A 27,960-nucleotide genomic window follows, 5' to 3' on the forward strand; every position below is an offset into this window, starting at 1 on the left:
CTCAAGAGAAAGCACCTCTGGGTCCTGTTCCGGGGTCTGTGCCTGAAGATGTGCAAGCACTTTTTTACTGTGGAACACAAATTCCCCAGGAAGCCTCTACTGCAGAATTTCAAAACAGAAAAACCTGGTAATACTTTCAGTGCAGGGAGGTGCAGGACAGGGAGAGCTCTGCTTAAGTTCTTTCTTAAACAACAGAACACATAAATTTGCTCTTGGGGTTCCCAAAAATTGGGAGTTTGGAGTATTTGTCTTGGTTTGTGGGGTTCATTTGCTTTTTATTTCTTCTTGGTTTACATGATTTTAACTGTAAACTAACTCTGCACTCTCGTCTTATTTCTCTTCACCTTTTCAGTCCCTTTTGTTCAATTTTCTCTTCTCAGGCACATCCCATGCAGAGCAGAATAATGAACAGAATCATTATTATTTTGATATCTGCATATGCCACTGTGGGATCAATTAAAATTTGCCAACTATTCCACAGTTCACATTTTTTAAGATGTTGAAAAAATATCAATTGTGCAGCAGAGAGCCATTAAAAAATATTTCAAAGAGGAAGAAGATGGCTTACAGCTGAGCCTGTTCAGCTTACAATGAAGATCAAGAGGCAACCAGATTCCTTTACAGGGAGGAGGTACTTTGTATTAACAAGTTTTAAAACTGGACAGGAAAAGATATACAAATATTCATTCAAAGGGTAGAAGTTGAAGCCACACAAACTCAAAAAATAAGCTGTGGATTTTTATTGGTAAAACTGGTTAATCCTAACCAGACCAGTGATATAATTGCCATCACCTTAATGTCATTTTGATTTAACAGATCATGTCTGGAGGAAATACTTAGCTCAATACAAGTTGCTGGGTTCTGCACAGGAGTTTTAGGTGAAATTAAGAGCCTGACCATAGTATCAAACATAGTATTATGGCTCTCTGTGGCCTTGATCTTAGAGAATACAGAAATGGGGCAGTTTTGGTGCACTGAGTAGATCCAAAACCTCTGTTAAGATCCTTGCTTCATTGCCACTCTTACTGCAGCTATTGCCAGAGAAGGATTGAGAGAGGGATGTGACCATCCAGGTGCAGCCTGCCCTGTACAGGCTGACCTAGTGCTGAAGTTCTTGCTCTGATATTCTGAAGAACAGTGGGAATGTGCTTTGTGCTCCACACAGGCAGGGTGATGTCTGGTGTCTGTCAGTTCTCATCTGTGACCAGGCTTTGGGTGTCCTTGAGCTTATCCCCAGAGTAAGGGGGAGCCTGTGCTCTGTGCTGGTCAGTGCTGAAATGGCCACCAAGCTCGGGAGAGGTGACACAGCCTCAGGGCTGTAGGCAGTGGATTTGTTACCTGTTGTTGGCTGCTCAGGGGCTACACCTACACATCACTGGCTTTGTGGCTGTACTTGGCATCTCTGCCAGTTACTCACCGTTTCCTTGGTCACCATACAGATTAAATCCATGTTAAATTCAGATCAACTAACAAATCAAGAAACAACAATTATGTAACTCAAAACAGCAATGAAAATGCATTTTATTTACTTCCATTTCAGGTTCTCAGCTATCACTTTTGGTGTAGGGGTTTTTAAAGGCATAAGGAGCAGCTTACAAGCTTCCACTGGCCTTTAGTGCTTTTGAAAAACCCCTTTAATATCCCAAATTAAAGCTAAAAAATTTTCTGTGAAAGGTTGAAGGCAAATCTCTCATTGATGTTACCAGGAAGATCTGTAATTGTTCCCTTAATGTACAGTTGCTCTTCCCATCTCCCCCAGTCATCTCCAAACTAAAATCGGTTCACTATTCCAAACCATGCTGTGGGCTTCTACACTCAAATTCCTGCACATGTTGTGTTCATGGAACTTCTTTCAATATCAATGAGAGTTCAGTCCCCAGAATGACTGCAGAAAGCACAAGAATCTGGAAGTGTCCACAAACAATCTACAATGCAGATAGAAAAGTCTTGTTTTACATACGCTGGCAAAAACTAAACAGCTTTCTATCTAGCTCCTACTTGAAGAAGTTTGATATCACTGAAGCTACAAGACAAGCTAACCTCCAAAGCTTATGAAATTATATTAAAATTTATATTTTCTCTGAGGAAATACCCCGAAGTCCTATTATCTTCAGGTAAACAAGTCAGTATTCCGTCTTCAACTTGTGGAATATCCAGTGCTTGTAGGCATCAACTGTGACCACTGCCAGGCCTGCAAAACATTGATACAGAATACCAGAATAGTGCTTTACCCTCTCACCGCTCTGCAAGGCTGCCATCCCCCTCCCAGCACACAGCCTCTGCTGCCACAGCACCCAAGACATTTCTTTGTAATGGAGGAAGGCTGGAATGACCACTCGAGCACAGGAGTGCAGCTGTATCCACCCCCAGCAGTGCTACAACTCAGCTACCAGATCTTTTTGTGATCCTCTTTGGAAATTCTCTGGCAAATGCCCTTGGTTCTGCACGTACAAAGATCATCTGTGCATGATGATTCCAGTCAGGAATGTTCAGGACACTGGACTCACTGCTCACGTGCAGCAGCTTCTCTGGACTCCTGCTGCTGTGCCACTCCCATCAGGAGTGCTGGCAGGCTCAGATCCTGCTGCACACTTGCCACTTTGGCTATGAGCAATTAACCAGTAGGTCTCCAAGGCCTGGGGATGGTGCATCCACTCTACCAGCCCCTCATCATCAAAGGAGCAGAGACCTGTGGAGAACAGAGCTCCTGGGAGCAGATCTGGGAATGGATCCCCCAGCAGGGCTGGCACTGGCACCGCTGAGATTGGTGCATTTGGCCTTTAGATTCTGAACAGAGTGTACCTGGTTCCCTGCCCATGGCACAGAGTTGGACCTAGATGACCTTTAAAGACCGTTCCAAGCCCAGCCATTCTGTTATGATCAATCATATTATTCAGATCAACAGACTTTATGAGAGGACCTGTTGGGTTTTGTACTGATTACACAGAAATCTGTTTAGACTTCCACATGCCTTACACACAAACATATTTATAAGAGTAGTTGTTACATACACAGCAGTCATGAACTTACTGCACTGAGTTATAAAGATGTGCTTTGCTCTGCAAATTCATGACAGATCATGATTATTTTCTCCTTCCATATGAAAATGTTTATCTGGGTCTTTCTGAGTATTGACTTTGCGAATAGCTCATGAAGACAAATTTTACTTCTAGGTAGTACTGGCAGTCTTGCTCAAAACTCAATCATTATCTCAGCCTAAAACAAAGTTTAGGGTGTTTTTTCCCCCCCAAGAAATCTCTCTTCTTTTGTTTTCCCCTCTGGTTTGAAAGAATCTGACACTGCTTTACAGCAATTCCAAAAAGCAACTGAATGTTACCACTCTATGTCAGGAGCAATGAAGATGATTGGCAGAGAGGCTGCTAATGCTTATGAAATGTGGGTCGGTCTGTGACTGAGCCACTGATTTTTCTTGATCACTGAAATACCTGGTGTAACTTCATGGATTCATCAATACACATTCTGAGTAACACTATGAAGTTAATGATATTGGGAGAATCTGAAACTCAGGCAAATATATTTTTGTTTTTTAGCTGACAAAACAAAATTCCTTCCTCTAATTTACCTGCTTATGAAAGCACAATATTTTCCATGAGGTAAAGCCAACCATGCCTCCTGCAGGAATAGAAGACACACAGCTTTCTTTAAGGCTTCTTCCATTTCAAACTGTAGCTAATGACCATCACCACCACCATCCTCTCTCTTAACACACTGTAGCCCCAGTTGGTTTTGGAAGCTGAATCATAAGGGTACAAGAACTCACTTGAGACCCCTAGAAGGTTTTTCAGCCACAGAGTTCTGCAGGCAGGCCTGCCATGCCATGAGACACAGCAAGTGCATTCCATGACTGAGGCTGGAGCTGCTGCTGGCTGTGGTTGTGTCAGTGCTGGTGATGCTGCACCCAACTCCTATGGGGAGCACTCCCCTAAAGCTTCTGGGTAGCATGGATTTGGGGAAGAAGAGAATAAGGCAAAAAAACCCATGTGGGAAACTCCACACCTTGACAGCTTGAAAGGAAACTTGCCAGAGCGTGAACCTGATAATTTGGCCTGTTCTGATGGGGATAAATGAGATTAATTAAGAGTTTTGCAGCTCAGTCATGGCTTGGCCAGTGAGTTCAGGAATATTTCTTTGGATTACAAACAGGTGGCAGAAAAATCCTGACCTGACCCCAAACCAAACCTATTCCCAAGTGTCAATTCATCAATATTTTAGTTTAAAAACATAATAATCAAGATATGGGGAGCCACCTCTCCTGTGTGCACTGCTTCTGACACTTCCTGTATATATAATGGTGATGAATTTATTTCTGTATGGATTTCTTTGTGTGTATTTAAAAATAAGAACATTTCTTTTAATGGTAAGCGACTTTCTGATGTGTTTTCTTTTTAGGAAACCAATAGATAAAATATTTAGATGAGCTTTTGTCTTCTGTAATTTCATAAATTCAGAATTTGAAATCCTTAAGCAAACCAGCAAAACACGTAGGAGGTTTCAGCAGTTTAAGATATTCCATGCAATGTTGCAAAGTTATCCATGGAAAATGACACCTGTGGCTTTGAGACTGTTGTAGTAACCACTACCCTGGGTAAAATTTCGTTTTTGCACTCAGACAAATACAGCAGGCTCTTGGGTAAGAATGCAAGAACTCACACGTTGTAATGCACAATTGATTAAAATAAGTAATAAAAATTAATTAAACTATTAAGATGCCAGAAAGTTTCCAGCTTTATAATAATGGTAAATAACTCCCCTGGCCCGTCCATGTAATATCTGCACTGTAGGGGTGTTCCCCAGTCAGTGATTGCTGGTTCAATTCTGCCCTCTAGAGGAGATTTATTTTTTTTAAGAGAAGCAGATATTATGCAACTTTTATGCTGTGACAGTGTCTCTTAATTTACAGCAGACGTGATTTTTGTGTAACTTTACGGTTTGAATAGATATTTGTAAAACCAGGAGTGCATGGATAGAACCTTCATTTTATTTTCATTTCTTTCTTGGGAAATACCATTGTATTCTCATGTTTTTTCAGTCCCACTGTTGCCCAGATAATTTACAGTGTTACACAAATAAAATCTACCTGTAGTAGGCCTTCTGACACATTTCTATTTTTAAAATGTTGAGCATGGAAGCTCTGAATTATTTCCTTTGTAGGCAACAGATTTCTCCTTAATATATGCAAAATATTAATAACTACAAATGATTAAGGTATAAAAATTTAAATGTCCCCAAACCACTCATCCTGGAGATATAGTGCACGTATGTGGCTGAAATCAGATAAGTGAGTTTGGTTCAAATGTGCTCTAGCAGAGGAAGGAGCTCCCTGCCCTCAGCAGTGTCCAGGGCTGGAAAGAACCTCAGTATTGCTTTGTTTGACTAGAAACGCCTGGTTTGTACCTGTTCAGGACGGTCTAACATGCTAAGCAGCACACTCAGCCTTGCAGAGGTTTAACCAGAAGATTTTTCAAGTGAGAAGTTACATATATGGATAATTTCCAAAGGCCTGTGACACTTTAACTTGCCGAGGCAATCACTGTGGCACACAAAGAACCTGGCAACTTTACAGGACAGTGTTTATGTAAGCATATTTCTTGACTCTTTTGCAATGTTTAATTTATTTTTTTAACAAAAAGGAGGGTGCAGAGAGAAACATCTGGTCACTCTAGTTAGTCCAGTCTCAGTGTCATTTACTGGAGTCACCTGCCTTTTAACCGTGTCCCTGGCACTGCACTGGACCTGGCCATAATTAGTTCAGTTTGAAATACTCCAGAGCCCAACTTGGAAATTGAAATCTATTGCAGACTGAAGCAAACCAGTGAGTAAAAAATCCATTTCCTGAACTTTATTTTCCCTGGTGGTCATTTATATTTGTAAGTTAAAAATTATTTTTAGTACTTTCACATCCCCAGGTGAACTACTGCACCTTTGCCATGTGCTTGTGTCCCATTAGATGGCACAACACAAGGAATGTGTGACTATTGTGTAACCTGCAGCAAAAATAAGTGCTGAAAATCTGTCAGATATGATAAGATAAAGGACTTAATAGATTATATTATTGTATACAACTGTGGAGCCTGGGGGAAACCACAGGAAGGCTGGGAAACACAGGTTTTCCATACATAAAAAGTTGAATTATTGATAAGAGAGTGGCATAAGAAGTACATTAGTAACATTTGTGGTATTCCTATGTCTTAGGACAAACAATTAATTCCTGTTTTGTTAAATTCTGCTAGAAATTGCCTTAAGTGTGGTTTCATGGAACAGTCAGCTCACTTCTTTGTCAGCTCACTTGTGTGGTTACTTATGTAACTTAGATATTAATGAACAAAAACCGAAAACGGAGGTGACCCAACTATGTGTAAATGACACTGATCCCATCTGCTGCTTTTTATTATACTGTCAAACACTGTATTTGAAAAGGTCATTTTACAGAGATTTATTAAGTGTAGGTGAGTGTCTATCAAACTTGTATTCTTGCACTTACATTAAAAAATTAGAATCTGGTTTTGCAAAGCAAAAGCACCCATGATATCCACCGAGTTTTTGAATTTAGCAGGAAAGGTCATAAGCTGCCATCAGTGGCAAATGAGATCTGGAGCCTGTTGTGTTTGCTGGTTTGTTTCATAGAGTGCAGTTTTATAAACAATTTCGTAACAGCTTTTTGTGTTTCAATTTGAGTTTCCTTTTCTGCTATCTTAAAATAATCAAAAGTACTGAATATGAAGAATGTTCAGCACAAATACCACAGACAAAACTGAAAGCCCCCTGCTTTGTTGCATTATGTAACTTTGGACATAGAAATAATACAAAACTGGTGTATAGATTAGCATTTGAGAAACTGCACTTGCTGGTATCTCAAATCTGTATACAGTTTAGAAAAATACATGCAACATGTGCCTCATCTGTCCATATTTGTTTTGAAATTATGCCAATAGAGCTTAATCCTCTACCACATTAAGCGAGTGTCCCTTATTTATGTGAGCAGTTGCATCACTCCAGGGAGGCTGTTCAAAGGAGAAAGGATTGTTTGTGTGTTTGCAGTTTGCCAAAAGTAAGTTTTGAATGTATTTACATGATATTTTATACAAAGCTGACTAAATCTCTGCGTATCACCTTTGAGAAGAAATATATAGATATTAAAATTATAGAAAATGTACTTTGCATCTCCATTTGCAAACTGTTTGTGGTTTTTGATCATGTATGTGCCACGAAAAGTATTCTATTTACTCTTCTTTGGGGAACAACTACTTTAAAAATGAAGGCAATAACAGTATTTCTTATCCATTGTTTTAACATGTTAAAATTGTATTAATTAGTACTGCATCATGTATTTCTAGTTTAAAGCTGTAATGGACAATACATTACCTTGAGACCTAAAAAACCTTTTTTTTCTTGTGCTTTTTTTAATAAAAGCAAAGACTAGATTTTTAAAATGGTCTCTCTGTACAGGTTTACTTTTACAATTGTGTGAATATGTATAATGAACTCTGCATTTGTAACCAAGAGTAAACTTTACAAATTGTAAATGTTCAGGTTGTTATTATAAATACCTAGTAAATATCTTAACCAGACAAGAGTTCAAATAAAGATTAACAGCCATTATTAACTTTTTCTCCACTGTCTTTTGTTACTTAAAACCTGACCTTTATGAAAAAATGGATTAGACTAAATACAATCTAAGTACATAGCAATTTAGTTTTGCATTCTCCATATTGCACAAAATTTAAATTCCTGTCTTTATCAAGTAATTGCAGCTAGAGATAATTATTGGTTGCTATATCTAGTCAGCAAAGTCTGCCAAGTGTACCTTTAAATTTATCTGTTCCGTTTTTCTAGAGTTTTAAGAGCAGTTTGTCATTTTAAACCAAAAGAATGTGAATGTGTATTTGGAAGGAAAAAAAAATACGTCATTTTCTAGAATCAAGTTGAGCAAGTTGATGAACCCAATTGGTTATGGGATACAACACCTGCAGCAGCAGAACTCAATCCATCACACAGCCTCCCTTCTGGTTATCTTCCTATTTTTCTTTAGGTAAGTCCAGTCAACCAGGAATAGAAGAAAGATCATTCTAATCTGATTGACAGCATTTCCACTTTTAATCCTACCTATTACCTATTTGGCTCTGAAGGAGTCAGTCAGGTGTCTGCTTTTATCTGCCACCAACCAAACACAGGGGTACAATAGGTGAAAGTCTGGGTTTACTTCTGCTTAAACAATGAAGTATGTAGAAGAGTTATTCCAGTTCTACCACCTTGGCTACCCGCTGAAATTATTTTCTACTGTAAATGAGACTTCCTCGATGTGTATTTCAAACGAAGAGTGCTATAGCTGTACTAATGATCCTGAAGAGCCTGTTCCTCCCTCCGAGGTGAGTGGAGTGTGGGGCTGGAAGCACCCGAGCCGTGTGAACCCCCGGGCTGTCTGTTTTAAGGCTGAGCTGCCAGCAGCCCCGCAGGGCCCCAGGCCCGCAGCCTGTCCCGATGTGTCCCCGCTGCTGCCTGCGGGGAAGCGCCGTCCCGCCGGGTCCCCGGCCGAGCTCCGGCCCCTGCGCTGCCGCCCCGCCCCTCCCCTCGCGGCCCGGCCCCCGCGGGAGGCGGCCGCTCCCTTCCTCCCTCCCTCCTTTCGTTCCTTCCTCCCTCGCTCGGCCGCCCTCCCGCTGGGGCCCGGGGGCGGCTCCGCGGCCATGCGGGCGGCACAGCCGCGCTCCCGGCAGCAGACGCTGGCCCTGCGGCGGCAGCTCGTAGGGTGAGTGCTGCGGGCGGCGCGGGGCCGGGGCCGGGGCCGGGGCCGGGCCGGGGCCGGGCGGGCAATGCCGGCTGACGTGGCAGGAGCGGGGCCGAGCCCGCGGGCCCCGCCCGGCGGCAGCGCCATCGCGCCCGGGCTGAAACCAGCGCCGGAGCGCCGCGCTCGCACAACACGGTGCGCTGCTGTAATTAACAGGAATTAGCTTTTCTTAAGGAGGGGGATTACGGAACTGCACTATAAAACCCGTATGATACCGAGGCTGGCTGTTTACAGAGTCTAAACTGCTAAGAAAGCGTTTTCTGTGAGCCCGGCGCAGGCATGGCTGGGGCTGGAGGCCGTGCTGGCCAGGCGAGGTTCAGGCTCACCTACCATTATAATAGCCCGTCTTTCAGGAAACTAATTGTATCAAAAACGTGATGGAATTAACAACAAATGTCTGTTCTCTTTGACAGAATGAGGGACAAGACTCAGTTCTAAACTTCCAATTACTAGTAGTGTTTCAACCAACCTAAAAAAAGTCTTAATTCTGTAGACCATTACCAGGAATGGCAACACAACTCATATTCAACGGTGGGAATTTTTTCATATCATTTATAGTCAAAGCCAAGGCTACCTTTACGTGTTGTGTAAATACAGAAGTTGGACTGAAAGTAAATGCTGAAATAGAATTATGCTAGTTACACACACCTGAAAAAATACTAAACTGGATATTAAATATTTTTCTAACGGATTTTATCCACCAGCCTCTGCAAGCACATTTTTAGCATCTTTTGAAAGTTGGAGAAGCTTACAGAAACCCCCAACTGTTTTGCCAGCTCACACAGAAAGTATCAAGATTCCTGTTGGGGAGGGATAATGAAGCACTTTCTTACTTCACTATTGTCCTTTGTCATCCATTTGACAATGGCTTTGTATTTATCATCAAATTATTTCTGTATAAGCCATCTTTTACTAAATGAAGTATTGAGGTTTGGCACTGCCCTTCAGAGTCAAATCTCTGCAACTCCTACTTAGGCAGATGTGTTTCCATTTTAACTTGTTTGGCGATTAATTTAAAAAGAGACAAAAGAAATGCACTTAAGTAAACCCAGCCTTATAAAAATCACTCAAGTGTTCTAGCTATGGTTAGTGAAGCTGTATCAATGACCTGCAGCAAATATCTGGAAAATCAGGACGTTGGCAGGAATAGCAAGAACATGGTAAGAATAATAAAAAGAACATAGCACAAGGTAAGAGACACAAAACAAGAAAAAGGGTAGACAGCACAGACAGTAAGGAGCTGCAGATTATTAAGACAGGATTAATAGTGGCACGTCCTACTGCTGTGGTTAGATCCTAGAGTAGGATTTTCAGGTTTGGAGTGTGCTTTTTCCTGTAAATCTAAGAAAATTTGAATACAAGGCCTTTAGGGGCCAAAAGCAGGATGAGACTGCCAGCAAACAGGAGAAATGTCTTTTACCAGCAAGATAAACTAAATGCAATAAGATTTATCTTGCTTTCTGATGTTTGTCATAGCTCTTCTTGCAAGCTGTTTTTTCCTAATGATCCACTGAAGATTGTGAAGGCAAAAGGCCAGTATATGTATGATGAGAATGGGAGACAATACCTTGACTGCATAAACAACGTTGCTCACGGTAAGTTAAAGTCATGGTATGGGATGTTATTTGATGCTGTGGTTTTTTAAGCAGAACAAAGAACAATCAGTACTTTTACTACAGTTGCACTGTGCTGGGGGAAAGGATGTTTAATTGGAAAAGTGGAAGGAAACTTTCTTGAGTGTGTAGTTTGGGAAATTACAGTTTTTTTGAACTTGTCCTTTCCAGACTTCCTTCCTGTCCTGTCTTCCTAGAAATGTGTCTAAAACGTAGGTTTTTTTCCATGGAAACTCAAGCACCTCAGTGTAAAACTAACAAATGACATATTAATGTTTTTGTAAAAGTTACTGTTAAGTGTACAGTCATAGAACCACTGCTCAGCACAGTGCCTTAATTGTTTATAATTGACTGCTGCTTTCTTACAGGATCTGAAATCTCTCTAACCTAATCCCTACCAGAGCTAGTAATTCTTTGATACTAAAGCTTACCTGCACCTTCCCAAATTCCTGAACTATATAAATGCCTAAATCCAAGCATCAAATCAGACAGTTACTTGTTTTAGCATATCAAATTCCAGTACTACAAACCTTAAATACAGTAGAAGGCAACTTCAAACTTTCTGAGGAGCATAAAAATGTTTTTACAAGATGTACCATTATTAAGGCCCTACTGATAATGATCTGTGTACTATTAGAGAAACAGAAGTGTTAAGCTGTTGTGTGAATGAATATGAATATGAAGTAATATGAAGAATCTCAAACCACTCTCCACATTCTCTTGCAGTTGGGCACTGTCACCCTGATGTAGTAAAGGCAGCCTATGAACAGAATCAGTTGTTAAATACAAATTCTCGTTACCTTCATGACAACTTGGTTGATTATGCAGATAGACTTTCAAAAACCCTGCCTGAGAAATTATGCATCTTCTATTTTTTGAATTCTGGGTAAGTTGTGTATGTTAGAATTGATACTGGGACTTTACTAAGTATATGCAGACAAGTACACGCTTTCTATCGACAGACCAGTTTCTGTCTGGTGTGGATGACTAGATAGTGACAAAAACATGGGTTTGGTTCTGAAAGCTCTCTACCTGGGAACTAAACTTGTGCTTTATTTAAGAATGGTTTTACTCTATTTTTAAGACCTTGGACCACAAAATATTAATGTAAATATCTGCTGTATTAGTTTCCTGACTGATTTGTCTTCTGACTTGACAGTTATTCAAAAAATTAAATATACCAGTACATTACTTCTGCTGGGGGAGTGTGTATGTATAACTCCTAAGCTTCATCTGGAAGAAGAGAAAAAAAAGCCAAACTGTTCCTGAAGTAGTCCCTGTACTCTATATATTTTTAAGATTCTCTTCTGGCAAACAGTCCTACCGAGTGAGTGCCAATTATTAAGGAATTTGTGCATAACATGCATTGAGTTCTGTCTGTTCTCTGCAGACACAAGGAGCAGTGCAAGGGAGGTTAGATTTCAAAACTCAAGATATCCACAATGAAACAATTATTGAATTTTTCCATTGTAGATCTGAAGCCAACGACCTTGCCCTGAGATTGGCACGGCAGTACACAAAACATGAGGATGTTATTGTTTTAGACCAGTGAGTATATTGGCAATTTGGGGGTACAAGGCTCAATTTTGGTCAGAGCATTTTTGAAATCCTCCTGCAGTAGCAAGACTGTAACCAGGAGGCTGAGGGAAGTAATTTTTCCCTCAGTTCAATATTTGCCAGCCCAACCCTGAGAGCTGTGGTTGGGTTCTCCAGTACTTGACAGCTGTTGGAAGGAGGCCAGCAGTGGCCTGCCACAATGGGAAGGGAGCCACAGTAGTGAGAGGTACTGGATTTGTTCAGCTGCAAGAGACAGATCTCACTGTAACTACAACTGTCTCATAGAAAGGAGCAAAAAAAGATGGGAGCCAGGTGTGAAGATGTATGGTGACAGGAAAAAAAGACCTCAGTTCGAACTTGAGGAATTTTGATGAGACATAGAAAAAGTCTTTTGCCATGAAGGGAGTCAGATATTAGAACAGTATGCCTGCCTACAGTCACTGGAAACTCCATTGTTGGAGGATATTTAGAAATAGGCCCTTCCCATTGTTCTGCAATCTTGTGATACTGCCCAGGTGTTCCCTGCTGTGATTCCAGTCATTGGTGCAAGCAAACCAGTGGTAAGTCCTGTCCCTCTGTATCCCTTATATTAAAAAAAATAAAAATAAAAAAAATCCAAATAGTACTAAGCTTACTGATAAGAAAAGAAATTGCAGAGCTGTTCTCAGCTTAAGTTACTGAATTTCCTACCAGATGATAGCAACTGGCTACTCTTTACTATTTGGAATGCTAATATACTAAAGAACACTTGATACTGAGAAAATTACTGTTTAGTTCTGCCAATTGTTTTTTAAGTGCTTACCATGGACATCTGACATCTTTGATTGACATAAGCCCATATAAATTCAGAAATCTAGAAGGACAAAAGGAATGGGTCCACGTGGTATGTACTTCAGCCTATACCTATTAATTGTCATTTGAGTGAAGATGTTTATATGATGTACTGAGTATAGGATACTGTTCCTTTTCATAGGCTCCTGTTCCAGACACATACAGGGGACTTTACAGAGAAGACCATGAAGATTCAGTAACAGCCTATGCTGATGAAGTAAAAAATATTATTGAGCATGCACATAAGAGGGGCAGAAAGGTAAAACATCATTTCCTTAAGTGTTTGTCTTGTCTTAGGAAAGAATGTGCCTGTCAGTGCAATTTAGTTACTAAGTGGTATGGACTTGTCAAAAAGAAAAGATCACATTAATAATCAAAAAACATCTGAGGTCAAAGAGCTTGCTCCACAACTCTCTGTATTGTGTTCAAACATTATATGCTGTGTTTCAGATTGCTGCATTTTTTGTTGAATCTCTACCAAGTGTGGGTGGTCAAATCATTCCCCCAGCAGGTTATTTTCAGAAGGTTGCAGGGTAAGTGGTCGTTCATTGTCTTTTTTAACTTAACGTATTTGGTAAATAGATAATTTCTCTGTAGCACAGAGCTTGAGAGGCTGGAAATTACCCATGCCTTCATGTTAGAATATGAACCTTATATATGGCAAAGACCTTATAAAACTTAGATGCTTATAAACACACAGCATACAATATAGGCTTGTACATGTTTGTTTCCTCAAAGTTTGCAACATAACACTTTCTGCATGTTCCTAAAGAGTAAATGCTGTGTTCTTTTTCCTTTTTAGAGACAATCAAATCTGTTATGTTACAGGCATGTGCACAAGGCAGGAGGCATATTTATTGCTGATGAAATTCAAGTTGGCTTTGGCAGGGTTGGCAAGCACTTTTGGGCATTCCAGCTTCAGGGAGAAGATTTTATACCTGATATTGTCACTATGGGGAAGCCAATAGGAAATGGGCATCCGCTTGCTTGTGTAGCAACAACAAAGGAAATTGCAGCAGCATTTGCAGCCACAGGAGTGGAGTACTTTAATACAGTAAGTAAACAGTTGCCCACTTCTGTAAAAGAGTCTAAGGATTAAAATTAGATACTCATGCTGTGTTTTTATTAGTATTTACCACACAGTAACTAAAGAGGAACTGTGCTTACTGTACTATTTCTATGTTTCTAGTCCGTGACTCCATGTATTGGCTCTGATAAGTGATAGTATGCTCCTTGTATCACTCAGGCTACACTTTCAGTGACAGGATTGCATCTTTCTTCCCTTTCCATGGCTCTGTCTCTTCCTTTCCTGGGCTCAGTTTGGTGGGAACCCTGTTTCATGTGCCACTGGATTAGCTGTGTTAGATGTGATTGAGAAGGAACACCTTCAGGCTCATGCCACAGAGGTAGGCAATTTCTTGATGAAGCTACTCAAGGACCAGCAAATCAAGCATCCCATCATTGGTGATGTCAGGTATCAGTACCTTATTTACATTTTTTGCTTTCTGTTTGGTTCCATCAGTCCAACAGTTCAATCCAACAAATGTCATTTTGATAAATTAAATTTTGTTTTCAGCAAAAATAAAGAGCCTCCTGTACAATTAAGAAATACAGACTTGAGCTTATGTGAAGTCTCATATACTTTGCCACTCTGCACCACTACTGTTTTATCAAGTTATTAGCTGCTAAAGGAATTCACCTTCCTGTTTGAACTCAAAAGTTTAAAATGCACAGGGTACAGAAGTGATGAGCTAGTTGGAAAACAAGCTTAACATCCTGTCCTGTGCTGCCAGTGTGAGCAGACACAGGAAGCCTGTATCACTACATTTCTTCAGCAAAACCTCTTTTCTAGCAGTAGCCAAACATCAGGCAATTCTCATGCAGTAAAGGTCTGGTCTTAAAAAAAAAGTTCATTTTTGAGTCCTTCCTCTGATGCAGACTGTTTGTATTTCTTTTACAGGGGTTGTGGCTTATTCATTGGAGTGGACTTAATCAAGGACCAGGCAGAAAGGACTCCAGCCACAGCAGAAGCACAAGATTTAATAAAAAGGTACATGGAACAGTTTTGTGAGTTCCTCAACATGGGAGGCAAGCACACAATGACAGACTACCCTTGCCACTCAGGAGTTGCTAAAATACAACCAAACTGGCCAAAACTGAAACCAGTCAATGTAGAAAGGCACTCACTGTGTGACAGCCTATGGGCTGGTGCTTGGAAGTTTTTCTGAACTACATGCAGAGGTAAACAATTCTTTATTATTGCTCTTTCTAGACTTAAGGAAAAATGTATTTTACTGAGTACAGATGGGCCAGGAAGAAATGTGCTGAAATTCAAACCCCCAATGTGTTTTAACATGGAAGATGCAAAATTTCTTGTGGAGACAATTGACAAAATACTAACAGGTAAAAGAATTATCAAAACTTTCAAAAATAGAGGGTGGTTTCTGAACTTTCTTGAAGACAATGCCGAGTTACTGAGCCTGATTTTCAGAAATGCTAGAATGGAGCCAAGATGGTAAATGCTGAGCACACAACACAGCCTTCCCTTCTCAATTATTTTGTGCTGAAGTCCTCTAACAAAACTACATCCTCTACAGATGCATGTGCCTTTTAAAATAGCTTTTCTCTGGCTGAAGTTTGAATGTTTAGCTTATCTGAACAAGCATAATTTGTAAAAGATGTCTGCATGTTCCTGAAAGCCATAACATATGTACTTTTGCCACTTAGCTTTTTATACAACTTCTACACACATAGCGTTAAGAAAGTTAGTATAAAAAATGTCACAAAGTCATGGCTTTTCTAAGTTGTTGCTTATTCTCTCTCCAGATATGGAAAAAGAATGTTTGAACCATTAGAAAACACCAATTTCTTCGACCTGAGCAGGTATTTACCTATACTCACCCAGTACTACTTAAAAGCAAAGGTTCCTAAACAGAACTTCACAAGCTCTGTCAGAATAAATCTTCCTCAGAGATGCTTGTACTCAAAAGTTTGCAGGAATTTCTGGGAATCTACAAGCATGGACAGTTATGTACATCCAGCATTCACAACTACCTCCCATCTGACACTTGCAGCAACACTGTGCATCACTTGTTTGTGAGGGCCAACATGTCCCAGACATGACTGTCTCTAGAGCATGCAAATGACTGCGCAACCACACAAACAGAGCTTTTCTGCTTGCTGCTCAGTGCCTTCAGGCTCCAGCCAGAAGCTGGTCCAGCTGCACAACCACTTCTCAGCAGATCTCCCCTCAAGAGTCATTTCAGGTTCACAGTTGGTATCTCATTTTTCACAATCCATTCACCCCTAGACTCAAAAGTTTGTGGGTATCAGAGACAGACTGGTCCTGTTAAGTCTTCAAAGTCTTGTTATGTCTTCATCTGTTGAGGTCCCTCAATATGTTGCCAAGAAAACATCTACCTGCAACTCAAGTTTGCTGCACACTCATGAGCAGAGTGTACACTTAACACCCTTTGGTACACTTAGTACTTCTTCAAACTAGTCTAAAAGACAACCACATGTTTAGTAGAACTCGGGACAGCTGGGCAAGAAATGGACCTAAGGTGATCACTGTGAGCAGTGTAATCATTTAGTGGCCTCAACCACCATGAGATTCACAGTGCTCTGGCCCTGAGCTAAGGAGAAACAGGTTTTTTAGTTCAATGTAATATTAGTATAGCAGGCACAAGAAAAATGTGTTAATATTTTATTTAGCAAGTTAATGGAAAGACATACAGCTGTTTATATTACTTACTTTTAGGAACAGAAAGAATACTTAACAGTGCCAGTGCAAATTAGTGGCCTAATGATTTAATGTGCTTGTCTGTAATCTAAACTAAGCAAGAAAAATGCCTTTATTTTCTACAGGAAACCAAGAATGCAAAGCCTCTTACTTAGTACAGTACTAGTAAGACACTTACATATAATGTAAGCGAAAATGAGGCAATGAAGTAATTTCTTTTAATGATACTTTTACAAAAACCCCGTAACATTTATTTTCTTTCCATAGGTTTCAAACAATGTTCAAGGTCTACTACTAAGAAACATTATTCTACTATAATAATGCACATTTAATCTTCATCTAGTATGTCTTAGACCAGATAAGTCACCTTTGATTTTTCTGTTTTTGCTTATCTTGTTTTTAGTAAAAGCTCTAGGAGAAATAAATTTTACAAGAGCTTGTCTCAACTCTGGAAGTGTGGAATTGGCTTTTATTTAAAACATCATATCTAAACCAATTATAAAGGAGGATCTTTCTAGTGGCCACTACAAAATACATTTTCTAAATTGATGCACTTTCAGGTTATGACTTTTTTCAAATTAGGATGAGCTGATGGGTGTTCTGATATTCTTAAGTCTTCAGCTACCTACACAAATACCATTCCAGGTGCCAGTACACCCAGTCCTTCCCAGGCTCCTCTAGCCAGTTTCAGCAGCCAGTGGCAGAACAAGGTCCCTAAGATGCACCAAATTCAACAGACACACTCAGCCACCAGGTTAAGTCAAAACTTCAGTTCCAAATTCCTAACATCAAAAACGAGGGACAGACAGCTGAGGGCTATGGCTCCCAAACCACTTCTTACAAACACAGTCTGTCCTCAAGAAATACCCAAGTAGGATTAGTAAATTAAGAGTAGATTACAGCCATAAGCAACAACCTTGTATACAAGCCTTTACTTTCACCAGGCAGTTCTTTGTATCACAAACTTTTCATGCAAAGAAGAAAGTGAAAAGCCAGCTCTGCATTTAAGTACCAGTATCCTCAGTTTCTGCCTAAGGCCACATCACCTGGTAAGGAAGAATTACCTGACCACCTACTTACAAAAACCACCACAATAACACCAGCTGACAAACTCTTGCTAGGACACTACTAGCCAGAAGGACTGAAGCACAACGGTCCTGGTACCATGCAATTTTCCCCCACTGGAGGGCCAAGTGTTTGCTAGAAAAATATTCTGCTACCCCTTATTTCACAGAAAAAAAAATACTTTAAGTATGTATTAAAGTATTTAAATTTTAAATCTTGAGACATTAATACTTTTAAATACTGTACTCATTTGTTTCAGTGATCTGCTGGTTTTTTATGTGCAATTAAGTTGGGCTGGAGGTTACATGGTCCAGCTGAAATTCAAAATCTGATTATTTTTTAATACTCAAGACTTCCACTTAACACTAAAAGCATCTTACAGACTTGTAAATTTACAAGCAAGTTTTTATTTTCAAGAACAGCCAGCAGGGAGCAGCAGATTTTAGTCCACGCAGAAATACCTGCATCCCTTGTTAAAAAAAACAAAACAAAACAAACTGGAAAGGTCACTAGTAACATGTGTTTGTTTCGTTTCTTAGTTACTTGGTTTGGTTCCACTTCTGGGTGTTACTTGTTCAAAGAGAATTTGTTACAAGAAAAAAAATTCGCCATATTTTAGCTCTAAAAGGAGATTAGATATCAAATTGATCACTGCAACAAAGATTAGAAGTTTACTTTGTGCAGTAGAGCTTGCTACTTATATTCTGCGACAAGACAGGCAAATCACATGACAGTTATTGCCTTAAAATAGCAGTAAACTAACAGTACAGTCAAAAATGGAGAGTATTTCTAGCTGGTCACTCATCTCTAGAGAAAGAGATTTTTTTTCCACCCACAACTGCAGTGGAAGTTCTTTTAGCCTTTTCTGTTATACAAAAAAGACTGCAAAAATTCAGACTTTGCATTGGTAATTTAATGTCTGTCTAACATGCTTTTCAAGGCAGGTATATACATCCTATTAACCTGCAGACAAGTCTCAGACTCAAGACAGTGAAATATGAAGGAAGTGCAGCCAGCTTCTTGCACACCTCTTGGCTCCCTCCTGCAATGCTGTCCAGACTCCCAAGCCCTAACTAAAACCTACAGCTCTGGCTCCCCCAAGCAGAGCCCAAAGCAGACACCACTACAGTTAGCTCTGAGCCTCTGTGCTTGCCTAGAGAATGAACCACCACCACACCAGCACAGCCCCACCACAGCTGGGGCTTTTCACCTGAGCTCTCCTCCACAACCTCCAGGCAGAAGTGACAGCAGGTTTTAACTGCCACTTAACTGCAAGTGAGCACAACTACCAACACAGCCTTCTAGTTTTAAGATTAAAAACATTTAAGCACAATTCTTAATCTATCAAGGTACTGCCATGAACTAAGTTCTGGGAACAGGATACTGGTGTTTTACTAACACATGAGCTGAAGAATGGCACAAGACACTAGATTACGCCTTTTTTATTTCAAAAGCTAGGATAGCTTCAATATCCATGTCATGGTGAATCAGAACACATGTAAAATACCTTACAATACATTAGATTCCAAAAAGGTACCAAAAAGTACAGTAAAATTAACACTTCCTTACAGGAAATGTATGACACAAAAACAATACAAAATAAAAAGGTGGAAAGTGACACTGGTTCCCTAAGATGCATCTCATTCTGTACAACTGGAGTAATGCAGAGTCCATAGTTAACTCCAAGAGGCAGTCCCTAGATGCAGAGCTGCAGCTTTAAGCAGACCCTCAAAATCAGTTTCAGTTTAACCTATTAATAAAATCATTAATTAATATCTTCAGCAACGCTGAAATTTACACACCACACTGTCTAGACAACTAGTTATTGGTAAGTATTAAACATGTAAAACATTTCCAAGGAGCTCTTCCAAGTAAGATGCACATTTAACAGGCCATAGAAATTTATTGTAAAGTTAAATTTGGTACAGAACTGAAGTATCCATCTACAGCATTGTATACAAAACCTATGCAGTCATTTTCCAAAAGAGACCATGCCACTGCATACCTGAATAAGTTTGATCAATATGGCTTGTAGTTATTCTGATGACCACCACGTCTTGGTGTCTTCCCATAATTTGCACTGCCTTGACCTATGAACAAGAGAACAAATGCATTAAACTGCTAATTAGTTATGCTTGCTTATACCCAATACAGTTCTCTTTACTTACTGTAATCATAGCCTGGTCCATATCCATAATACCCATATCCTGAATAATCATAGCCTCCATAGCCACCATAACCTTGCTGATAGCCGTATCCTTGATTCCCATAACCCTGGTTCCAGTAATTGCCATAACCTTGATTCCAATTTTGACTTTGAGCTATAGAAGGGAAAACCATCCACAAAATCCCATTTTAGTACACACAACTTATTTAGAATGTGTCCATACTAAAGTAGTGTGTGTGGTACTTACCGCCGCCTCTTCCACCTCTGCCTCTTCCTCCATAGCTACCTCTTCCTCCACCACTACTGAACTGTTGCTGCTGGTACACTTCTTTCGGCTGTGCTACCTTAATCTCACACTGCAAATAAAAACAAGGAAGAGTATGTAAAGTGTCTCAAAGCAGTGTTGCCAAACCTGAGTACCTGGAGAAGCCAGAGGTTACTCTGGAGGCAAAGGAGGTGTACTTGCTGTGCTTCTGGTCAGGTGAGCAGCACTAATTCATATCCAGGGGCATCTAATTTATTGTGTCACCTGGGCAAAGGTAATTCACTGTCAGCCTTTCAGGCCACTGCTTTCAGGGCATTTTATCTTGCCTATTCCCTACCATCAATTTCACCATGGAAAGAGGTGCTGAGGTGCTCTCCTGTAAGAGCCACAAGGCTGCCCTCTCACCTGGCACAACCTCCAAGACACAAGGCTGTTGCTATCAGACTGCTTCACCTGACCTGCACTGAATGAACAAGGTTCTGAGAAATGCACCAGAACGAGTTTTCCTGACAGCCACTGTACACCCCTCTACAGTGTCTGTGGACAGACAGTACCATACACCCCTACCAATGCCTGGAATCGCCACGTATCAAATACTAACAGGTAAAACCAACCAGAACTGACATTTCCAAGACAGGTTCCCAGGCTACAGTTCAAGCTGTCAGCCAACCACCAGGTTCCTGGATCTGTGCACAGTCCAAGATTAAAGCTACTGCTGCTGCAAAAGGAACAAGAGCACCTGAACAAGTCTGGCTTGGAGTTCTTCACCACAGGAACTTTTAAAGTAATCTGCTTTAATTATCTACGGCTATAACACAAAAACGTCATAAACATGACACAGAAATTTCTCAGCTCTCTTGGCATTTAGGCATTCATTGCTCTTGAAAACGAACTTCACTGCTAACCAGTGACTTTCCACTGCATTAGGTTTGCCAAAATTTGTTCTGTATTGTGTCAAAACCAGTCTTAAACCAAATGCAATCCAAGTCAGTATCAGACAGTACAACCCAGTGTATTAGGGCTCTGAAGTTATGTGGCCAGCACTGGCATCAGAGCAAGGAAACAGGGACACCTCCAGCCAGCAAACGTCATTTGCCTCCAGTCTCTCTACATTTGTTGATCCATGAGCCTCCCTCCTCATGAATCCCATCCTCAGATGAGCAGTCAGCTGCTCAGAGCATCTCACACCATCCTTACAGCAGTTCCCATAACCAGCTGGCCAGGCACAAGCTTTCATGAGTGTATATTCACTCCCTGGATCCTTGTAGTGGGTTTACACAACAAGGCTTCGGTAACAGGGAGGCTTCAGAAAGAAGAAAGCTGAAGCTGCCCCCCAGCAGAGAGAGGCAGTTTCAGCCAGATGCTTGCAAAGTTAAGCATCTGCAAGGCTTTCATTTATGCCAGTGATCTATGCTGAAAATAGACATCTACCTGTTGGCATGGCTTACACTGCTATGTAAGCCAATTTCTCCACATATATTTAACGAATGCAATTACATACTTTACATACAAAAGACAATGAAAATAAAAATCCATCAATGAAAGCCACAAGGGTTGTCAAAGAGCCTTGGTAGCCTCTGTGACAGAACTCAGCAGCAAAACACCGCTATGGTAATCCTCAAGCTGTCCTTATTGTAAATTTGGTACTCCGACACGAGAGGTCTACAAAAGCCTTTTCAGGTTACAGATGTAGAGGTATTATCTTTGAACAGAGTTACAAGTCAGAGTTTCTACCTTGCTTCCACTGACGTTATGGAATTTCTTCTCCAAAACCTTCTTCACTGGATCCTCTTCCTTGAAAGTGATGAACACAAACCCCCTCCTTTTGTTGGTCTTTGGATCCATTGGCAGTTCAATTGCTTCAATCTGAAGATATGAAATACTATTTTCAGACTCATGTTTAGATGAAGAGAAATGCACAGAAATTGGGACAGCAAAACTGTAAATTTTCTCTCTATGCATATTATGCAACACCAAAGTTGCAAGCCTTTCTATGCTAACACTGGCTTTCAGATCAGAGATTTCCATTTTGCAACTCTTCAAACTGATTTTAACATCAGCTAAAATGCTTTGAATTGAAGACAGGGGTATCTAAATACCAATAGAAGCATCTAGTGCAGTAAGTGCACCTTTGCTCTCAAGATGGGAAACTTCTGGATTTTACAGAAGGCTTGATGCATCTGAAGTTAATTTACTTTGAAACTTGCAAATTATTAATAAACTAAATAGCAACAAGAGACTATACTTTCAGAGTTTACAAAGATACCATTACACACCTCTCCAAACTCTCCAAAGTATTCCCTGATTTTCTCTTCTGTGGCTTCTGGGTTTAGTCCACCAACAAATATTTTCTTCACTGGATCCTTTTTCATTGCCATGGCCTTCTTGGGATCAATTAGTCGTCCATCTAGTCTGTGTTCTTTCTGTTCCAGAACCTAAAAGACAGTTTGGTAAGGTTAACTAAAGCTTTCCCCTAGAAGTTAAAGATCTAAAATACGAAGCTTAAATTCACCTTTTCAACACTCCCAGGTTCTTTGAAGAGAATAAATCCAAAGCCTCTGGATCTTCCTGTGTTAGGGTCCATCTTTATCGTACAGTCAGTTACCTCACCAAATCTGGTGAAGTAATCTTTCAAGTCTTTTTTGCTTGTATCCCAACTGAGGCCACCAACAAACATCTTCCTGAAATTTTAAGGAGAGAAGAGCTATTCAGATTCAGGAAGCACTAGAGAAAAGCACATGCAGTAAGATGCTCAGTGGTACACACCTCAGCAGCATTGTCAGAACAGGACCGACTGTTCTGAGTGCATCACCTGTATCTTGTCAAAAGGTGCTGGTATTACAGGAGTGCACAAAGGTGGGCTTCTCCTCCCTCTTGTTGAATAAATGCCACAATGAACCCTGGCATTTATTATAGGATATAAGAAATAGTAAGAATAGCCTGAAATATTCTTTGCCAGTAACTTATGTTCTTAATGGAAGTATTCTGTAATTTGCAAGAAAGCAGTATTCATCACCAAGTACTGCCAACTCAGCTTTTGCAAAGAACTTAGAATCATTCCTACTGCTCTGATAGCATTCAGCAAAGAGTAAGGTATCAAAAACAAAGTATTTGAGCTCTCTTAGGTTTCAGTTAAACAGCTGTAAAAATTTTAGTCCAGGTATCTGTGACCTCCAATAACAGTCACCTACAACAGATGGGACTTTGGACTGGCCTCAACTACTATGTTGTGCACTTCTTCCTGCTTAGTTATTGACTCTAGTTCTGTCTTCATCAGTACTACAGGAGTCTCTCCATTCTTAATCCTTAATTCCAAATAAGCGGATACAGTTCTTCCCTGCCCACTTTCCCATGCAAAATACCCTCTGAAGGAGGGTACCTAGCTCAAAGAACTAAATTTAAGGCACAATACAGAAGTGAAAGTAACAAAAAAAACAGCGATAATAGGCAATAAGGCATTTTTCAAATGCTTCACTTAAAATGAAAACATTAATAACATGGCTGCATTTTCTATTTTCATAGTTTCCAAGGTAACAAACTAAGCTTTTAAAATCAGTCGAGCCTTTTTATCTAACTATAGACTGAAGCAGTTTAAATTGTCTTTACTCTTGTTTGGAGGCAACCTCGATTGGCACTAGCAGGTAGCAGCACTTCAGAAATTAAACTATGCTTAAATAAAATTGGCTTTTGATGTTTATGTGTAACTTTGCAATAATCAGCATCTCTTTATGTACACGAGGCAAAGGGGGGAACCTTACGGGGGTTTTGCCCTTTTCTCTTGAACTTTTCATAACCTTTATCAGCTGAAGTCAAGTTTTTTTCAGAGGACCAAGCTGTGCGCTCTTGAGAGCAGCAGGAAGCAGCGGGTCCAAGTAAAGCGTGTGCTTCCTGCAGCCATTACAGCACAGCCTTGGAGGAATGGCCTTAGCAAGTTCATTAAGCCTTTCAATACCAGGTCAAAGAAAGGGGCTTGGGGGATTCCTTCCCATCCCAACAGCTGACTGTGGCTGCTTTAACCTGTATGGACTGACAGTGACCTTCCACAGCACACCCTGTCATCACTGACTACACTTACGGAACAATCAAGAGATTGGGGGATGACAGGAATTTGTCTGGAGGCAGCTTTGGCTGCTTTATTGCTTTGAGTTGGAGCTGTGGCATTACCACATGCTAAACTCACCTCTTACCACAGCAGTATATGTTACACTTTGCAATCTGCAGTGCTCTCTTTTGTATCTGGAAAAACTGACACCTAACTAAAATAACAGAATATTTAGAACTTTTGAACCTTTGAAACTAAGACAAAAATATCGGTATTTGGCTTTGCCTTCACAGGCCACATAAACTGGACAAGTGCACCCTTAACATGCAGTCATTTTTCCCTCTTGAGTGTATCAGTGCAGTTAAATTGAAACTTATTTTAGCTCTTAACAGAACACTGTAAAATCAGTGCCTTGGACGGCACTACATTTTTCACATAGGTCAATCCCTCTGAATGAATTCTTTTCTACGAAGATACGTTTCATACCGATTTTGGGCTGAAGCTTGCCATCTCCTGTTCGTGAAAGAAAAAGACTATCAACCTTTTTTCAGCACACAATACTAGCAACAGTAAAGAAAAAATAATACATAGCTAAAAGGCCTGGTTCTCAATCCTTCTAGTGTCTGCAAAAAGTACATCCGGCCCTTGTTCGTGGGAAGCTTGTGCAAGTGTTACTCATTCCTTTATAGTCAATAATCTATTACACTGGCTTCAGCTCTGTGTTTAACCTGAGGGATCTGACCCTCTGGTGCAGAGCTCAGCGGTAACAAAGGGAATTCCAATTAAATACATAGGGTAGCCTGAATAACAAAGACCTGCTTGAGAAACAGCCAGGTAATGTTCATGTCAAGTACGTGTATTTATGAACAGACCAAATATGATAGGGAAGAAATTCTTCTTGCATACACACGGATTCCACTACCAAAGCACGTCGAAACTACACTGACTCCTCCAGAAATCCCTTCCAAGACTTAAGGCATTTTCTGACAATGCTGCGAAGAAGCACACCAAAATTGCTCTTACCGATTTAAACACACCGCGCATCGTCTCAATCGTGCTGATTTTCCCTTTGCTTCCGTTAAAAAATACTTAGATTATCCCCGCTGCCTTCCAAGGCGAGGATTATTTTTTATGTGCTTTACATAAAACACACATTTACATTGACGCCGGTGGCGATGGGCCATTCGATCCCCACAAAGTTTCAACCAGCCCCCCTCCCCCAACAGAAAGCAACTCCTTTCATCCGCCCCTTTCGCTAAAGAGGAAAAGGATGAAGAAAACGCGGGAGAGGTAAATCCCCTTCCATTTTACAGCGTGAGACGGCAACAGCCCCGCTCGGCGCCCCTCCCCCAGCCGCCACATGGCGCCAACAAAAGGCAGCGCCAGAACAAAGGAAGCGCTGGTGCTGCAGGGCCCCGGCTCGGCGGGGCCGCTCCCGCCGCCCTCCCCGCCAGGCTGAGCGGGGCCGGGGCGCTGCCGCCGCAGGGCCGCGACGGGCCCGGCTCCGCACATGGCGCCCGCGCTTACCCCGCGTCCTCCTCGTTCTTGCTGGCGTTGATCTGATCGCCCTCAGCCCCATTCTGGCTGGCGGCCGTGCCCGCTGTTCCCGCTGCTGGGCCGGCTCCCGCCGCCGCCGCTGCTCCCGCCGCTCCTGCCGCCGCCGCCGCTGCCGGAGCCCCGCCGGTCTCGGCCTGCTGCTCCCCAGCGCTCTCGGCCGCTTCGTGCCCGTTCTGGGTGGCGCCGGCCGCCAGCTGCTGCTCTGTTTCCGACATGGTGCCCCGTCCGCAGAGGGAGAGGGACGAGAGGCGCCTGCGAGAGACGAGCGCGGGTCAGAGCGGCGGCTCCTCCCCGGCCGGGCCGGTCTGATCCGGTCCGCTAACACCCCTCCCCCTTCCCGCCGCCGCCATCCCGCTCGTGCTCACTTTTAAAATCCGCTCCCGATAAAACCCGGGCCGACCGAAGTCTAATTAAAACCGCTCCGGTGTTGGTGCTGGAGCCGATCCCGCTCCCCGCGGCTACTCCGCACCGGCCCCGCCGCCACCGCCGCCTCCCCCTCAGACACGTACTCGGGCCCGCGCCCGCGACGCGTGGCCGCCTTTATAGCGCCGGAGCCTGCGCCACACCGCAACAAGATGAGTTCTGGTTGGGCGTCACTGCCTGTCGCTCAGAGGGTTCCGCTCTCGCTGCTGGCTGCCCTGACGGGGTGGGCAGGGCCGCGCTGGGAGAGGCGGGCGAGGCGGGATCGGGAGTCGCCGGCGGGGTCCGGACGGCCCTGGGCGGGATCGGGATCGGGATCGGGATCGGGATCGGAGCCGGGACTCCGCTCCCAACACGCTCCACAGTTCGGCCGCGGCGGACCCGGGCCCGCGGGTTCCGCACGGGAACATCTGCCTGCGGCTGGAGTGCTGTATTTACTTAAGAGTGCCGCCCTGGTTTAGCTCGAGGTGTGTTACGGGCGCTGAGTCAGTTACTCCAGGACGAGAGGTTTGCTTAATGTTTCCAGCTCTGCTGGTTTTGCAACCGAGAGGGGCCAGAGTTTGTTGTTTTTAAACTTAGATTTGGATATTACATAACTCGGGGAGCTGGAGCGCTAAGCACGTGCCCGGGCCTTAATTCCTTTTGCCCAAGGATATGTCAACCTTGTTGGCAAAGTTGTGGGTGAGAAGTCCAGAAGACATCTGCGCCTTGTAACCAGACGTTGTACTGTATTCAGCTCCTAATGTCTTATTTGTCCATAGCAAAGGGGCAGATTTTGCCTTCTACATATACAGGTAAAGCTTACACATCTTTAAAAAAACCTAAAAGTTAAGCCCTTTGCTTGTGGGCAAAAAGTAACAATTATTACCTAACTTATTGCAGTAATGAGTGCACACGTTATTGCTCCACCCTCTGTCAAATATGGCTCGTGGCTCAACTTTAATCTGCTGTTAAAACGCAGAAGTGCCCACAGTCACCTGTGAATAGAAAGAGTGATGAAACATTTTGTTAAGTGATCTGGTCTGGGATCTTGTCTGGATCATGAACTGTCCAGCTGAGCTGCTTTTAGAACACTTCTTATCATAAATACAGTAGGTCAGAATTAATCTTTAGCTATGCCAGTCTCACATTAGGCTACTGACAGGGTAGGGTATGCTATGCATAAACTCTTAACCAGAACTTTAGGTTGAACTTTGTAAAAAAAAGTTCTATGAAGTCAGGGCAACTGACTTTACAGTCAGTAAAAACTGTAGAAAGAGCAGGGCCAGTACACTTGAAAGTTGTAATGTCCTCAGGACAGGTTGCAGATGTTGGCTGAGAGAGATGCTCATCTTTATGAAAATATATTTTTATTGTTTTCCTGTATTGGACTTTAAATAGAATATTAGAAGCAAAGATTTTTTTATAAGATATCATAATTTATACCGTATCAGAGGAGCTTACCCCACATCCAGCAGGAGGGCTTGTGATTTTTCAAGAAGCTTTGGGCTTAGATTTTAGACCTCTCAGGTCTGTACCAGAAAGATGTGGTTTGTGATTACAACCATCTAAGCCACTGCCTGTCAGCTAAGTGCATTCCCTTACCCTGTGCTAATAGCCTGCCTAATGGGAAAATACTACACATTTGTTTAAGTCGCAGGGAGCCAAGGCCACACTGAGGCTTGCAGGTTGCACCGCTGAAGTGGTGAATGCCATTGCTCTAGTTCACTGCCCACCTTCTTTTTGCTGGCTTTTGTGTATGCAGCTCTGGCAGAAATGTAGAAATACATCTGTGCTGAAGTTAGAAGTTTGCAGACCAGCACCTGATAGTAAACTGAAACTTGCAGCTCTTTGCACATGTCAGGCTCAGCTGATGAACATAACCTGAGTGCTTTGGATTATGTAGTCATAACTTCATT

General features: G+C 41.8%; 2 protein-coding genes across 14 annotated transcripts; one reads left to right on the plus strand and one right to left on the minus strand.

Moving 5' to 3' along the window:
• Positions 1-1,488: 1,488 nt before the first annotated feature.
• HNRNPAB (heterogeneous nuclear ribonucleoprotein A/B) lies at positions 1,489-26,166 on the minus strand. Of its 6 annotated transcripts, XR_004499348.1 has the most exons (10): positions 26,008-26,166; positions 25,613-25,894; positions 22,556-22,724; positions 22,320-22,478; positions 21,778-21,909; positions 20,026-20,134; positions 19,780-19,932; positions 19,617-19,701; positions 3,584-3,633; positions 1,489-2,191 (listed from the first exon to the last, which is right to left on the minus strand). XR_004499348.1 is itself a non-coding variant. In XM_015641666.3 (9 exons), exons 2-8 carry the CDS (start codon positions 25,855-25,857, stop codon positions 19,631-19,633), a joined length of 1,038 nt encoding a protein of 345 aa, XP_015497152.1. In that variant the 5' UTR covers positions 25,858-25,894; positions 26,008-26,166; the 3' UTR covers positions 1,489-2,191; positions 19,617-19,630. The 6 variants fall into 6 exon arrangements, 4 of the variants coding, with proteins under 4 accessions (XP_015497152.1, XP_015497155.1, XP_015497153.1 ...); XR_004499349.1 differs by lacking the exon at positions 19,780-19,932 and having other exon boundaries at positions 26,008-26,165; XM_015641666.3 differs by lacking the exon at positions 3,584-3,633.
• On the plus strand, positions 4,442-16,997 carry PHYKPL (5-phosphohydroxy-L-lysine phospho-lyase). Of its 8 annotated transcripts, none has more exons than XM_033517714.1 (14): positions 4,449-5,833; positions 7,855-8,050; positions 10,280-10,398; positions 11,143-11,302; positions 11,890-11,964; positions 12,769-12,856; positions 12,947-13,063; positions 13,255-13,337; positions 13,633-13,858; positions 14,124-14,278; positions 14,765-14,854; positions 15,077-15,207; positions 15,631-15,687; positions 16,814-16,997. In XM_033517714.1, the coding sequence occupies exons 2-13, from the start codon at positions 7,956-7,958 to the stop codon at positions 15,657-15,659; spliced, it is 1,368 nt and encodes a 455-aa protein (XP_033373605.1). In that variant the 5' UTR covers positions 4,449-5,833; positions 7,855-7,955; the 3' UTR covers positions 15,660-15,687; positions 16,814-16,997. The 8 variants fall into 8 exon arrangements, with proteins under 8 accessions (XP_033373610.1, XP_033373605.1, XP_033373607.1 ...); XM_033517716.1 differs by adding an exon at positions 7,004-7,069 and having other exon boundaries at positions 15,631-16,995; XM_033517715.1 differs by having other exon boundaries at positions 4,449-7,069; positions 15,631-16,995.
• Positions 26,167-27,960: the final 1,794 nt, after the last annotated feature.

This window comes from Parus major, chromosome 13 (genome assembly GCF_001522545.3).
Source record: "Parus major isolate Abel chromosome 13, Parus_major1.1, whole genome shotgun sequence".
NCBI lineage: Eukaryota > Metazoa > Chordata > Aves > Passeriformes > Paridae > Parus > Parus major.